This window comes from Lycorma delicatula, chromosome 3 (assembly GCF_047948215.1).
Source record: "Lycorma delicatula isolate Av1 chromosome 3, ASM4794821v1, whole genome shotgun sequence".
NCBI lineage: Eukaryota > Metazoa > Arthropoda > Insecta > Hemiptera > Fulgoridae > Lycorma > Lycorma delicatula.
In genome coordinates, this window is record NC_134457.1 from 119,749,246 (window position 1) to 119,766,617 (window position 17,372).

A 17,372-nucleotide genomic window follows, 5' to 3' on the forward strand; every position below is an offset into this window, starting at 1 on the left:
ATGACAAATTATGGACATTCGACTGGATGCTTTAATGAGTAATTTCAGTAATATATGTATTCATTGTTTCTGTTAAACTGCAAGCAATGAGAAACCTTATATTAATTTTTTCCAAAAATTCAACAAATAGTATAGTACTGTATAGAAAATTACACAATTTGTGTATTACAGATTTTACACCTTTATAAACAGGAAATGATTTATAGCCTGTAAAAAATGACAAAAACTGTTTTTAAATAATAAATGTAGCAGGTTAGTAAAAAAATTGTGAGATCCTTGGTTTGCGAAGATATTTTAGTGAGTCTCTTTACTGCCTGTTAATTTTGTTTGTCATGCTTGAATCAGGTGATACTTTTTAAAATTAACATAAGTATAAAACAATTTTGTTTACATTTAATAAACTGTTGTTTTTGTATTATTTTATTATTGGTAGATGGTTTTTGGCACTGTAAGGTGTTTGAATTCCATTATTTGAAGTATTTTATTTTAAATCAGATTTGATTACTCATGTCATCATGTAAACTTTCTGTTTTGACTTCGTGCTCAATAGATTGCATTATCTCAGGATAGGTTTATCTATGAAACCTCTGAGAGAATGACCTGTTGAGTTATAATTGAGTTTTAGTTTGTTACAAGGTGGTCAAGTTTTAAATAAATGTTAAATAATATTGACATTCTTTAAATTAAAAAAAATTTTTTTATGTATTTTAGATGTTCGTCTTGTAATACATTATGGTGCGCCGAAAGATATAGAGTCATATTATCAAGAGATTGGTAGAGCTGGTAGGGATGGCCTTCCAGCTACTTGCCATGTTTTTTATTCTTCTGCTGATTTTTGTCTTACTCAGTGAGTAAATGCTTTATAGATATTAGGAAGTTTACATTTGTAGGTATATCATCTACTTATTGATTTCATAAGTTATTAGAAGTTATTAGAAGAAGAAAAATTTAGTTTCTATGCTTCTGTTTATAAAAAATGGTATCTGTACCATAGCATAATTATAGAATTTTTTTTTGAATATGTGCATGTATTACTATCTTTATAACTGAACCTTTAATTTAAAGTTTATTATGAAGAAAATGTTTAATATAAAGTACATGAAATATTTTCCTTTTTTTAATTTCAATTTTCTTTTGAAAAATTATCTATTTTGTTTTTTAGAAACTCTATCATTCTTGCAACCTTCTTTCTTGCTGGATAAAAGTATGGTTACTAAGAAAAGTGCCACTGCAACTATTGTTCTAGTTGTCAACACAGTTTTTTCTTAATCATATGAGGTCTGTAAATAAAGTAATGAGACTAGTTTTTATTTTGGCATCTAAAGTGGCATCACTGTAAAGTTACTAATAAACATACGGTTATATGAACAGCTGATTTATATTAGGAATTAGTATTTTTAGTCTATTGTTGCCATGTGAGACGTAAACAAACTTCTCGTAAAACGAGTTTTTGTTTTGCATTACAAAAATGAGTGATACTAATTATGAGCAACATTGTGCAATCAAGTTTTGTGTTAAACTCTGTGAGAATGCTACTGAAACTTTTTCAAAATTGAAAAGGGCATATGAAGATGACACTCTGTCACAAGCCCAAGTTTTTAGCTGGTTGAAAGCATTTTCAGATGGCCGGGAATCAGTTCTGGACAATCCACACTCTGAAAGACCGTTAATATCAAAAAGTGATGACAGTGTTGAGTAAATAAGAAACTTGATACGGTATGACTGGTGATTAACTGTCAGATTGATTGCAAAACAACTGAATTTGAACCATACTACACACAGTCCATCAAATTTTGACAAACAAATTGGACATGAAAAGCATTTGTGCAAAATTGGTCCCAAAAAACCTCACTATTGAACAAAAAACAGGGTGGAAGTGTGCCACAATCTTCTAGGGCGAATTGAACCTGATCCCGATTTTTAAAAAAAATATTATTACTGGTGATGAATCTTGAATATTTGAATATGACCCAGAAACAAAATGCCAGAGAAAGGAGTGGCACACTTCAAACCCACTACATCCCAAAAAAGCAAAAATGAGCAAATCAAAACCGTGCTAATCTGTTTCTTTGATAGCAATGGTATTGCCAATACGTTTTTGCCTACAAGACAGACTGTAAATCAATATGTTTTCCGAGAAATTCTTGAAAGACTGCAGAAAAGAGTTGCTCGCGTGAGACCAGCAATCAAAGACAACAACTGGATGTTGCATCATGACAATGCACCTTGTCACACTGTACTCTCAATTAATCAGTTTTTGGCAAAGAAAAACATTCCTATAGTTCCTCAACCATCATCTGACTTGAGGCCCTGTGACTTTTTCCCGTTCCCGACTTTAAAAAACACCTCAAAGGAAGAGTAGAAAACAAATGAAATGTAATTGACCACCTGAAGGATATTCCAGTTTCTGAGTTCCAAGACTGCTATGAAGAGTGAGAAAACTGTTTGAAGTGTTGCGTAGCTTCCCAAGGGAACTATTTTGAAGGTGTAGAGTCCATATATAATTGGATTGTAAAGAAAAAGTCTCATTACTTTATTTACTGACCTCGTATGTTCCAGGGTTTGATTATCAGCAGTGGTTTGCCATTTTTTCTTTTAAAAAAAACAGTTGTGTTAATTAGGATTAATAACTTATTGTTAATTAATAGGTAAACCTTTATACCATAAAATTATACACAACCTAGAGTTAGTGAAAAAAATATGATTATTGTAGATGTTGCTTAAAATCTATTTTTTAGTTTTTTTTTTAATAGAGAATTATTGGAAAATTTGAATGCAATAAATGACCAGCTCATTGTGCATCCAAATTTTCATTAAAAAAAATCATCTTTTCAGATGAGGCTCATTTTTGGCCTGAAGGGTTTGTAAACAAAAAAAAGTTCTTGTATTTGGGATTATTCTAATCCACAAATGATTCAACAATGAGTATTACTTCCAAAAAAAATCATTGTTTGGTGTGGATTATGGGCTGGTGGCATCATTAGGTCATTTTGTTTTGAAAGTGAGCAAGGAGAGCTTTTTAGTAAATGGTGGCTACTATCGAGCCATGATTTGTGATTTTTGCTTGCAAATTTGAGAAGTTTTGATTTAAATGAGATGTGATTTCAACAGGATGATGCTACATGCCACAATGGTGCTGAAACAATTCAGTTATTGCGTCAAAAGTTTGGTGATAGATAATTTCACAAAATGGTAATGTCAATTGGCCACCAAGATTGTGTGATTTGATTTCCTTAGGTTTTCTTCTCTGTATTTATGTTCACTAACAAGTCTACAGCAACAAATTACTCATGATTGATGACTTGAAAGCAAATATTTGACTCATTATTAGTGGAATTCAAGTTAATTTTTGTAAAAGTCATGCAAAATTTTGTTGATAAGACTTGGTTATGTCAAGCAAAGCCATAGAGGTCATATGATTGATGTTGTTTTTCGAACATATTGTAATGTTATAAGTACAAAATTAAAAAAAATTTGGTTGATATTTCACATACTTTTATTTTTTGCACTGAAAATGAAAGACCCTTTACTTTATTTTGACTGATACATCATTACTTTAATCTCTAGTTGGTGTTTAAGAACCCTATATCCCCTAGTCAAAGAGGATGAAAAGGGAGATACAATACCAAGATCTGAATTTAATAGAGCATTAAAATACTTGAATGACAGAACGGCTCCTGGGATAGATGGGATACCTGCAGAATTACTGCGCAGTGCAGGTGAGGAAGCAATAGATAGATTATACAAACTAGTGTGTAATATTTATAAAAAATGGGAATTTCTATCAGACTTCAAAAAGAGTGTTATTATCATGATACCAAAGAAAGCAGAAAGCAGGAGCAGTAAATCTGAAGAATACAGAACAATTAGCTTAACTACTCATGCATCAGGTATCTTAACTAAAATTCTGTATAGAAGAATTGAGAGGAGAGTTGAAGAAGTGTTAGGAGATGACAAGTTTGGTTTCAGGAAAAGTACAGGGACAAGGGAAGCAATTTTAACGCTCAGGTTAATAGCAGAAGGAAAATTAAAGAAAAGAAAACTGACATAGATGGCATTTGTAGAATTAGAAAAGGCATTTGATATCGCAGACTAGAATAAAATGTTAAACATTTTTTTTAAAATTTAGAGATAGAAGCACAATTGCTAACATTTACAGGAACCAAACTGCAACATTAATAATCAAAGAACATAAGAAAGAAGCCATAATAAAAAAGTGAGTCCGACAAGGATGTTCCCTATCCCCGTTACTTTTTAATCTTTACATAGAATTAGCAGTTAGTGGTGTTGAAGAACAATCTAGATCCAGAGTTAGGTGAAAAGATAAAGATGCTGCAATTTGCTGATGATATAATAATTCTAGCTGAGAGTAAAAAAGATTTAGAAGAATGATTGGCATGGATGAAGTCCTACGCAAGAACTACCGCATGAAAATAAATAAGAACAAAATGAAAGTAATGAAATATAGTAGAAATAATGTACACGGATCACTGAATATAAAAGTAGGAAGAGAAAAGATTATGTAGGTAGAAGAATTTTGTTATTTGGGAAGTAGAATTATTAAAGATGGACACAGCAGGAGTGATATAAAATTCTGAATAGCACAGGTGAAATGAGCTTTCAGCTAGAAATATAATTTGCTTACATCAAAAATTAATTTAAACATCAGGAATATACTTTTTAAAAGTATATGTTTGGAGCATAGCTTTATATGGAAGTGAATTTTGTATGATCGGAGTACCTGAGAAGAAAAGTTAGATGCTTTTGAAATGTGGTGCTATAGGAGAATGTTAAAAATCAGATGAGTGGATAAAGTGACAAATGAAGAGGTGTTGCGGCAAATTGATGAAGAAAGAAGTGTTTAGAAAAGTATAGTTAAAAGAAGAGACATATTTATAGACCACATTCTGGAATAGTTGCGTTGACATAGGAGGGACAGGTAGAAGGGAAAAGTTGTGCCGGCAGGCAATGTTTGGAATATGTAAAACAAATTGTTAGGGATGTAGAATGTAGGGGGTATACGGAAATGTAACGACTGGCACTAGATATCTAGATCTTGGCACTAGATCTTGGAGAGCTGCATCAAACTAGTCAAATGACTGAAGACAAAAAAAAAGAAAAAAGTTTGGGGTTAGGTTATTGGAAACTTGATTTATTAACTCAGATTAACATGTCTACTCTGTAGATTAGTTGTTAGTTACTACAGTTCTTCTTTGTTGTAAATATCATTATTGATTGTTTTATTACTGTATTTATTTTTTTCTCTTGATTAACTTAGGTATTTTGTTTCCAATTTAACTGGTAAGTATCGGGAACATCGCCTTGCAATGGCTCGATTGATGGAAAAATATTTGGATACACAAGAATGCAGACGACAATTAATTATATCATATTTTGATCCAGGGAAGAATGTTACCAAGTCATCAGAAAGTACTGTGTCTAGATGTTGTGACAACTGTTCTAATAGGTAGTAAATATGATTACCATTATTTTTAATTTATTTGTTTGTATTTACTTAAGTGCTACTTAAACCTCAACATGATTTTGGCATTACCACCAAATTGATATTTATAATTTTTATGTTTTCTTGCTGAAGTTTGATATTTCTCATTTCTTTTCTTATGGTTTTTTTTTTTAACTTTCCTTTAACCCGTTGTAGCTTTCATCCCCATAGAGATTTTCTGATGAGTTTTGAAGAAAATAAACATTGAAGTTTCTCTTGTACACAGTTATGTTATTTTTAACAGTAAATGGAACAATATCCATTTATTTTAAGATGATAAAAGCAGTGCTTTGTAATTGATAAGATATTGCATTGGATAATTTAATAAACCTTTGTAAAATTCAATGATACTCGAGCCTTCTGTATGAAAATACTCTACATATAAATGAGAATATATTAAAATTTAACATTATAAATTTATTGTTTAAGAGATATATAATTAAATTGTTTATTATTCTTTTCTGAGGTTCTTTTTGATATGTTTATGCTAATATATTATATATATTGTTTTCAGTAATGGCAGTGGAGTTGTGTTGTTTTTATAAATTTTATGGTTGTTAGTGTGTTTATGTTTTCTAAATTTTTGAAGTTTTTATTTATTTTTTGTTATTTGTTTGTAATTGTAGAATTTTGGTTTGTACAATTGTAGGTTTTTTTAGGATTTTCTGTTGCTGTGTTTTGGTGGTTGTTATTTTTTGTTTATACGTGCATATATATTACACATTATATATATGTTATACATATTACTTATTATATTATATATATATCTTTTACATTAAACAAATTTTTTTTAACATTTTTCAGATCGTCTCGAACTGGCACAGGTGTTTCATCTAATGATTCTTGTAAGAATGAATGTGATCAAATTGATTTAAAAAATGATGCCATCTTAATGTTAAGAGCTGTTGATGTTTTTGATGGTCGTAAAGGTCTGAATGTGGCAATTTTATTTTTACGGGGTTCAAAAGCTCAGAAAATTCCACCTTCACTTTATAAACATGAATACTTTGGTGCTGGAAAAGATAAATCTGAAGCATGGTGGAAGGCCACAGGTAATATATCTGAAACTAGGTGTTATATGTACATCACTATATTACATCTATAGAATTTGTATCAGTTCAGTATGTAAATAGCCTGCGCAATGCTAATTTAATGTAATAAGAAAGTTACTGCCTATGCTGATGATATCATTTTATTTTACAGCAGGGGGCTTTGTTGATAATATTATTAAACCATATATAAAACAACTTGCAGAGTTGTAAATAAATTTTTTATTTTCAGCTTCCAAAAAAGTATTTGTTTTTAAAAAAAATCCTAATGATTCTTTAATCTAATATGGTTTGTGTACTGAAAACCACATTTTATAGGATTAAGTAATCTATTAAATTGTATCTTAACACCACAAAATATTTATTTAGTCATGTACTTACTGCTTAACTACCTATTTTTCTCACATATAACATTTCTACAGAGATCTCTCCTTTATCAGAACATATGAACATTCTTAAAAATGTCTAATTCATTAAATTTACATATTAATTTAAATTTTGTTTTTAATGAATTTCCATTTATGTGTTCATATAATCTGACTAAGCTGAGATATTTGTGAAATTGTTAAATGTAAAGAAAAAAAAAACACAGTAGCAGTAAGTAATGGAAAAAATTATTTTTATAAGTGATTTTATGTAACTGTATGCAGGTAGGAAAAGTTAAATCTGAAGGGTAGTGGAAGGCAAGTCTATTTTGTGGAATGCTTCGCTTGATCCTCCACTCTTTTCTAATGTACCCAAAGGAGTACATAGGGAAGAGTACTAAATTTCTGTGATTTTTTTTGTGTTTCTCACTTATTTTTCTGTTCATATTTTAACATTTTGATAAGAATCATCATCATTTTGATAATTAAATGCTCTTTGAAAACGGTAATTTTCATTATTTTTAACAATGCTAATTTATCTTTTTTCTTTTCAAATTTTCTTTGTTTTATTCAGCTTAATTTACACCATTTTGTTCAGGATCAAATTCTCTACAAGTTTTGTTTAAAAATGTTTTGTGTTTATTATTACCAAATTTAAAAAAGTTATTATATGTCAAATATAAAAAACATGTTTTTTTTTTACCCTAATTTATTGATTTTCACCCCAGATTTCTCAAAAACTACTGCAGGTATGGTTCTGGGACCTAATTTATTCAAATTTTCAAGTCCATAAGAAATTACTAATTCTGCCCCTTAAATTAACGTCTTAAAAATTTCAGTATGACCCCATTTCACAAGGATAGCTGAAATCCGAGTGAAATCTTTCACTAGCCGTAACTCGCAAACGAAGCATTTTAGGACATATATGAACTTTTTCCATTATTTTCATGAGTAGAATTGGTTACAAAATTTCCAGGAGAACTTTGTGATAAAATCTGTTTATTATTATGTAAAAAAAAAAAAAAAAAAAAAAAAAAAAAAAAAAAAAAAAAAAAAAAAAATATCAATTTTTGACAAGTTGGCATCAAAGAATGATGGCCAGTTACTTAGTGCTAATTGTTACATCCAAGGAAGTGGTGTTGGTGTCAATAAGACAACAGTGTACTTGAAATATTACATGATAAAAAAGAAAAAACTGGTGTATCTAAAGAACTGCAGCATCGTAGCAGGTGGTAAAAAAAAAAATCAAGTTATTCTTCTATGTTAAATGTAACAGCAGGTTACATCTATTGTATTTTCATTGCCATAAATATTAAGAACTGTATTTTTTCATGAAAATAATTTTATTTTTGAAAAAATTTTAGTAGTACTAACAACAGTAACTGTATGTTTAGATTACGTTAATTGTTATGAACTTTCTTGTGGATAAGTAGTGTGAAAAAAGATTTGCAAAAGATGTTTTTTACTTTGTTTTTCCAAAATTAATATGGAGACTAAAATTAATATTAGTATAGTTACCTATAGTAAAATAATTTTTTCTCTTCATGCTTTTGAAGGTCATCAGATAGAAAAAGTAAAAGAGAATCTTTCTTTGTAAATGGTTAAAATTTATGTAAAAATATTGTTTGTATAATTTTTTATTGTTTAATTAATTAACTACATGTTCTATAGTTTTTCTAAAAGAAAATGATGTAGAGAGAGAGAGATGGAGGTACTTATTTATATCCTGTATTTTATTCTCCTATACTTATATTCTGTATTTTGAACTCTGCATTACCCTTTTTTTTTATTTCACTGACAGTTTTAACAAATCTTTTGTATTGATAGTTTCCTAAGCTCATTTTTAAAAACTACATAACTAAGTGAATGTAAAAACTCTTGAAATTAATTTGTATTTATAACATATTCTTATTCGAGTTCTGTATTCTTTGAAGTAATTTCTTTGTACAGATTTTTGTACTATATTTTTCAGATGATAAAAATAAATTATTTACTTATTTAAATTGTGTACACTAGACAGGAGTTGTGTCTGGAATTACATGATAATTCTTGTCTTATCTTTCAGGCCAGCAGGCAGTAAAACCCACCAACCAGAAATAAAACATTATGTTTTCATGTAATTTGAAATTCCAATTTCATCTAATGACAAAAATTCACAATTGTATGATACCATTTGACAAATGAAGGCATACATGTTAGAAATTGTATCAGCCAGTGCAAGGAGATTGGGGAGAGGAAAGGAGGCTCATTTTTGTTGCTCGGTGTACACTAAAATTAATATATTTCTGGATGTAATAGAACATTGAGTGAACATCAAAAGGATCACAAACACCTACCGAAGAGAGAAACAGATCATGGCAAATTCAAAAAGCATAAAATTATCAATGGTGAATGTCAGAGTGTCAATCGCTTGCCATATATCAGCAATTTCTCATATCATAGATCCACTATAAATAAAATTTTGCTTGAACCAACTGTCTAATTTGTGTGATGATGTCAATAAAATTTTGTATTTGTTAAAACTAACTTTGTCATCATCCACTTTCTTTATTAGGACGTTAGCAACCTTGTATACTACACATAACATGTTCTTTGTTCTGAAGGTTTTGCAGCCTTGGCTCAACACAGCCCTTGCCAATTTTTGTTATTTTAAGCCTAACTGCTTTGCTTTGATTGGAACTAGAATTTATTATTTTATATTTTTTAAATGGTTACTCATAAATAATATATTTAAAAAACGTAAACTAATAAATATGCTTATATTTAATATAAGCTTTATGATACGTTTATATTTTTTAACATATCATTCATAAATAATGTAATATTGACTTCTGGGCATAGCCAGCTCAAAACTGAAGTAGCTTTCTGAATTTAACTTTTTTCATGGGGGAAGAGGTGTCAGGGAGGGAGGGGTGCTATGCAATAATACTCAATAACAAAAGGAAGAATAAAATGTTTATTTTAAAAAAAATAATAATTTGTAACAGTAGTTTGTAAGAATTAGATGCATGTTGTTGTAAATACAGTTTCAACTAATTTTTTGCTTGTTAGCATAAACCCATTGTAGGTGAATTATTAACATGGTTAACCCATTTAACCTATTGTCACCAATGGTGCTTGTTAGCCACTTTTAAATTCGATGATGAGAACTAAATGAATGCATGATAATACTTGTTGTACAGGGCTGTGAAAGCAGTATCAGCAGACCCTTTCTAATAGTTGGGGAAAAACTTCTTTTAAAGTGACAGTTGTGATGTTCTCTTTCTTTTAAAGTGACAGTTGTGATGTTCTCTTTCTTTTAAAGTGACAGTTGTGATGTTCTCTTTCTTTTAAAGTGACAGTTGTGATGTTCTCTATATCTTCCCAATGAATTATTCTTAAACTATTCCCATTGAACTATTGAACCATTGAACAATGAATTATTCCCATTGAACTATTCTTAAATAGTTTGATTGTGTTGGTTGGCTTTGACTAAATCAAGTGTCTTCAGTTGAAGTACATTTACTACTAGTTTCAGTATAGCAGAATACTTAGCAATTAATGCTAATGACACAAAAAATGAAGATCTGCATGCATTTAATAAGCATTTTTTCTTGTTGCTGCATTTCCTTTTTCAGCGAAGGTTTCTAATGCAGTAATAATATCAATGAAGTGACACTTAATAATGGATGCTCTTGTATTTCTCTGACTATCTAGTCTCACACAATTTAGGAATGCTAGCAATAAGTAATAAGCTTGCATCATAAAACAGACTCCAGGTATCAGGGTGTCTCCAATGGAGTTGGAATTTTTGGGATAACGTTTAAGTCATTCATGACAAGGTTAAGGTTGCAAGAAGAGTGAGCGAAGGAAGTAGAAGGTTTTTTGTACTTTTGTCTCAAGATCGCCTGCACACCACCTTCTTTCTCAGACATGGTGGAACATCCGTCGAAGCCTAGCCCCACACTCTTATCAGGATCTAGATTTAAGTTTATCACCAAGTCTTCAATGGCTTTGATAATACTTACGGTATAAAGTCCTTTAAGCTCTACAAAGCATAAAATTTTTTCTTTGATTTCATGACCTTTTCATCGAAGAAACAATCCAATAGTTCTTTGCCTAAAATATCTGTGGTTTCATCAACCAAACTGCTGTAAATTCAAGCTTTTTTAAACCTTGTGAGATCTGTTCCCTAACTGTAGTAGTGCATAGATCATTTATTTCATTTTGGATGATAGGTAATCAGTATGACGCATTTTTTGCTCAAAATGATATTTTATTTGTGAATCACCTGAATTATATAAATTGCATAAGTCAATAAATACACCTTCATCAAGATTTTTGCCTCTGAGGGTAAATCATTTGTGCCAGAAAAAATGATGCAGGAAATAATTGATGATAGTACTTTTTTGTTTTTTTTTTCTATTAATTTTCATGAAAACTGGAAAAGATGGATGTTCACTGGAACACCCTCCATGAATGATTTTGCTGATTCCTCTACAATCTGATGTCTCTGAGACTACATGTGCTCTGCAATAATTGTGCATATCTTTGTTCTTCATAAAAGGTCTCTTAGAACAAGAACCCCAAATACCTCGCTGACGGCAAAAACAACATATGATATTTACTAAAAGGACCTTTGAGTCACATTGAGTAAGCTAGCCGTGGTGAATGTATGTCCAGCCTATGTGATTGAATTTTCTCTTGAGGTGTTTGGCATCTGCTGCAAAATCGTACTTTTTTAAAGGTACCCAGACATTTTCCAAGATAAGTTTTTCTTATTATCCAGTATAGTGCTTGTCAGGCTGACAAATTTTCCAATATCATCTTCATGACCACTGTCATCTTCAATTTCATTTTCACTGTGTTGCACATTGATTTGAACCATAAAAGAAGGCCCTCCAGTCATAGTGTTTGAACCAGAAGGTGGTTATACTTTCTTATCCTCACTGCTGCTGGTATTTTTTTTTAATTCACTGTTTTTAAGTAAAAAAAAATAAATTTGACCAAACATTAATGTGGATGTGGCATCTGCATTGATTTGACAAGGAGGGGTCTGACATTTTTGTTAAAATTAAATTTTATATGGTATATGACTATACTAGTTGAGCTTAATTAAAAAATATGATTGTTATCATTATAACATTAAAAACTTATGAAAGAATCATCAATAGAAAGTTTGTCGGACACAGACATTTTTTATAAACCACATTTTTGGACTCGGGGATCCCAAAACAGATATTTCCATAAATCCATATCATAACCATAACTTTGTTATATAGAAGAACTTAACTAAAATTATTAACTTGTATACGAAAATCTATTTTATGTTGAAAGATCACAAAGAATCACTTGTGGCCTCAGGGGGGGAGAGACAGCTGCCTCTCCTTACTCTCCTCTGGATACGCCCATGATTGACTACAAATATATTGTGTTATAGTGCACTATGATAATCATATTTCAGTTTGTCATTTCTAACTCATAGATACTTAAGTAATTTGTTTTGAATTTTATTTTTTTTGTAAACACTTTTGTAATATTTTCGTTAAATCATACCAACCTTTTTTAAATGTTATAGTGAAATCTGTTTTTTTAAATGTTAGTCTATCAATTATCTTTTACAATAATCATGTGGTGCCTTGTCTTGCCTTGAACTAGTTTTCATTATTTTTATGCCTATAAGGTGGTTTTCATATTAACATGAGAAGTATTGCATCAAATTCAAGTCCTTATATTCTGTTCCAGGTCGTTTGTTATTACGTGAAGGATTACTACAACAGCAAGGTATTTTTCGTGCGGGCAGAAATACTTTCAATATATCTACTACTGCAGTGTCATCCTTTGGTTGGAACTACATGAAGTATGATATTTATTAAGGTTATATATATATATATATATATATATATATATATATTTAATGTTATGTATATTATTGTATAAAGAGGAAGAGGGTTTTTCTTTTTTCTGTATAAATATAAATGCTACTCAGTCAGTCACAACCAAATTTTTACCCATGTTTCTTGAGTAAGGTTTTTAGATATATTTCATCTCAAAAAGAAAAAAAAAGTATATATATATATATATATATATATATATATATAGGTAGTAGTGGAGATTTGCTGGTTAAAGCACAAACTTTAATGAATTGTTAATGAACTATAAGTCTCTATTACTGTGCAAGTTGGTTTAGAACTGAATTATTCAAATCAGTGGAATGAATAATATTACAAAAATAATAAAATTAAATTTACATTAAATAAAATAATATTAAATAAATTAAAAAATTTCTTTTTAATAATAATGGGCTTCCCATGGGGACTGTGTGTGAGGCTAGAGTGGCGAGGTATGTTATCTGCAAACAATCATCTAATTTTCAAATTCAAATGAGGTATTTGTTAGTAGGTTGAAGGCTAACTTTTGCATGCATCAGGTATACTTTTTATCTAACAGATCAGTTATTCGAAAATGTATACACTGTATATATATAAAGTTTGTCTGTTTGTTATCATATCTTTCGAGAACCAACTGACTGATTACTTTCAAATTTGCAGAATCTATTTGTGTTATCCTAGGGAAGGTTTTAAGCAATCGAGCGAGGCCTCTCTTGAAGGTTAAGATATTAAAAATATTCTTTCTTCGTCCCCAAGGAGGGTGAAAGACAGTCAATAATAAAGAAATAGATTAATTTTTTTACTTCATTGTTATATTTATCTCACCTTGGCAAAGAAATAAGTTATGAATTTTTCATCATCAAAGGTGTGTGTACTTCAGTTACCATAGCTACTATTATTCTGTCTTTTGTAATTTAGTTTTTTTTATAGGTTTCTGTAAAGCCTAAATACTATAATTATTATCAGTATTCTCTCACAACCATGAGGATATTGTACAGTGTGGGGTCTGAGGGGTGGAGCCCTCTGGGTAGTTGGGAATGGCAACTGAAGCAAATTGGGGATGGCAAGCAAAGCGAGCTCTGTGGCCCTGTGGTAGGCTCTGTGAACTGGGAGGTCCTAAGAGCCCCTGAGTTGGCTTTGGGGTTCCCCTGGGCTGACCTGAGCTGCAAGGGTTTAGGTTTTGGTTAGACAGGCAGGCTAGTATGCTATATTAGGCATATTCATAAAGTAAGAGCCATTTGGTTATTAAAAAAAATTAACTTGTGAGAAAAGGTTTTTACTTAGCTTTAGTTTATTACATATCTACTTCACTTCTCCACATAATCGCCATTCAATTCTAAGCCCTTTTTTTTAATGCTGCACCAGTCTTTAACCACTCTGCATAGAAGTTTACCGCCTGGGAACTGAATCAGTTGACAATGGCGGTCTTGAGTTTGTTTTGGTTTTGAAACTGTTATCCACCAAGCCACTTTTTCAAATGTAAAAAGAGGAAGTAGTCGCTAGGTGCAAGGTTGGGAGAATTTGGAGGATGGTCAGAAAGATCCCAATGAAAATCTTGAATCTTCTTCCTGGTTAAGGCAGCAGTTGAGGATGCGTGTTGTCGTGAAGGAGGATTATGTCAGACGACAGTTTCCCGCATATCTCAGTTTGATGAGTGTTTCACAGTACATGTCAGCTGTAATTGTTCAGCCATGTTCCATGAAATCAACCAAAATGACCCCTTTTTTGTCCTCAAAAAATGTTAGCCAACATTTTTCGACTCTAGTACGGGTTAAACATTTTTAATTTTGGGGAACTTGAGTGGTGCCACTGTTGTTTCAATTCGGCATTGGTGTAGGATATACATGTCTTGTCGCTTGTAACAAAGTGTGAAAACAAATCATTTCCTTCTTGTCAATAGCAGTCCAAAAACACTCGTCCACTGCACGTTCTGTGCTCTTTGTGTTGGTCGATGAGTATTTTCGGTACCCACCTTCTACACAGTTTGTGATATTTGAGCCTTTCTGTGGCAATTGTGTAGATAGAGGCGCATCCAATTTGCGGAAATTCGTCAGCTGAACACTAATTGGTAATCGCCAATCACAGTTGCCATCGCAGTTTTTGTTTCACTTGTTCAACGATTTTGTCAGTCTGAATACTGGGCCTACCACTCTGTTCTTCGTCATGCACATTTGTGCAACCATTTTTAAAGTCTCAACACCATTATCTAACCTTTCTTTTACTCATTACTGTAGGTCCATACACTAGGCACAACTCCTGATGAATTTCAGCCACTGAAGATTCTTTTGCACACAAAAATCAAATCATAACGCATACTTCACAACTGGTGGGAGAAATGATTGTCGCAGACATTCCAATCTGCATTCACTGGCAGGCAAACGACTACTGAATCAAAACAAGAACTACAGTGGCTTTTTAAATAACAGATGGCCCTGCATATGTGAAACTGTGTTCAAATATAAGTAATATTTAAATATAAGCTGACGGCCTTACTTTATGAATATGCCTTGTATAAACCAACAAAACACACTGATTAGATAAGTTAAACTACTATATTAATTTCCAATTACTGGTTTTCATGGTATTCTGCATCTTCAGTTTATATTAAATTCTATATTTATTACATTAAAACTTATTTTTAATTATTTTTTTTTTTATATCATTTTTTTCTGAAATTATATTTTCTATCATCAAATTTTAAATAATATGATAAACATACATATAATTTTGCTGCCCAGTACTGAAATAATCTTCAAACACAGTATTTTTTTTTTTTTGTTATACTGTCACTATTACTTACTGTTCAATTTTTTCCCACACCTTTTATTTTATTGATTTAACATCATTCTAAACTATATTACACAACAAAATGATGTTTAAGAACATCATTCTTAAACTGTATTTTTATTATGCTGTTATTTAAATTATCATCCTTGAATGTTCTGTAGTTCATCATTTTATATTCTTGTTTATATTTATAAATGTAGTATTTCTTTAGTACATTCATTTTTTTATCATTATCACAAATATCCAGATTCTCTACTAAATTGTTTTTGCAATCTGTAATACTATGTATTCTTCTAAACTACTATGGTCAGCTACATTAAATGTACCCCTTTTTTATTTTTGTATGCTGTGTAATGATCTGTAAATCTTTTTTAAATGATCTGTTGGTTTTATCTATATAAATATTGTTACATTCATGCATTTTATTTTGTATTTAGGATTTTATTCCTCTTAATTCCTTTCCATTATTTTTTATTGTTATTCTTTAAATATTTTATTATGTGATTATTTGGTTTATATGCCTTTTTATATTTATTTTTATCATACACATTAGGGTCAATCCATTTAAGTGACCCAAGGGTAGTTGCTTGACCAATTCAAAAATAATTGAAACTTACTTACTTATTTCTTACATGTCTCAGGATCTTAAAACTATCTTTTAAATCTTTTATTTAAGCAGTTTACCTGTGTTAGCCATTTTTGTTATGGTGCGCACAACTATTTTTGTGATTGTAAGGGTCTATGGAAAAAATCATAACTAAAAAACTATAAGCCCTGGAAGGATGAAACAAAAAGGAATTTATTCATATTTTCTCAAGGTAAAAGATTTATGCAGTGGTTTATTTACTTATATCTCTCCTTTCTATGAGAAAATTACATGAAAAATGGTGAAATTTCACTTTGGTAATTTTTTTCTAGAGGTTCTAGATTGTTCTGAATATCATGTTTTTATATGTAATAATTTTTCATGACCAGGGTGGTTAGAATTTAAAAATATGTAATATTATTTGTTGTGGGTTTCTGTAACTGATGTTTCTGTTTCATTGTTTATGTTTATTTCAATTTTGAAATAGACATAAGTATATTGAACCAGTTATTGGAAATTAATATGGTAAGTTTATGTAAAAACTAAAGTAAACTTAGACTAGTTTAAAAGCTCAGTCGAATCCAAATATAAGTTGGCCCTTCATGTAGGTTGACCCCGATTATAGGTCAGTCCTGATTATATGTCGATTCCCCATTTTCTGGGAGAAAATGTATGAAAAACCTCAACCTGTATTTGGGCAAATACAGTATGTATAATATATATATATTTTTTTTTTGTAAAAAGTTATACATGCAAGCTGATTATCTAATATTGTAGAATATTCAGCACTCTGGTGGCTATTGCTGTTCATTGAAGGGGATTTATAAATATCCATTGAGATAAGTGTATGTTTTTGATAAGATTTAAGTATTTTTTTTATTATGTTTTATATTTTTTTATTTATGTTTTTTATTTAAGTTGAACAGAGTGTTCAACTTAAAAGAGTTTAAACATCACTTAGTTTAGTCTATAAATAATAGTTTATTAGCTACACTTGCATAATAATAAACAGAAAGTGTTGAAAATTATGTCCGTTCACCAATATATGCATTTTAACAAAAATATGCATTTAGTATAAACTACTGAGTGATGGGGTCTTTTTTTAAGTTGAATGCTTTGTATAAAAGTATATTCAAATACATGTAAGTTATTCAGATGTCTCCACACATGAGCATATGCGTGCTAATGAAAATTAATAGGAGTCATTCACCA

At 30.5% G+C, this 17,372-nt stretch overlaps 1 protein-coding gene across 1 annotated transcript in view; it reads left to right on the forward strand.

Moving 5' to 3' along the window:
• Positions 1 to 17,372, forward strand: part of LOC142321939 (bifunctional 3'-5' exonuclease/ATP-dependent helicase WRN-like) — a 64,692-nt gene that overhangs the window by 30,261 nt on the left and 17,059 nt on the right. The window contains exons 8-11 of the mRNA XM_075360469.1: positions 712 to 847; positions 5,279 to 5,467; positions 6,308 to 6,555; positions 12,642 to 12,756. Coding sequence (XP_075216584.1) covers positions 712 to 847; positions 5,279 to 5,467; positions 6,308 to 6,555; positions 12,642 to 12,756 — 688 coding nt within the window. The remainder of the gene's footprint in view (positions 1 to 711; positions 848 to 5,278; positions 5,468 to 6,307; positions 6,556 to 12,641; positions 12,757 to 17,372) is intronic.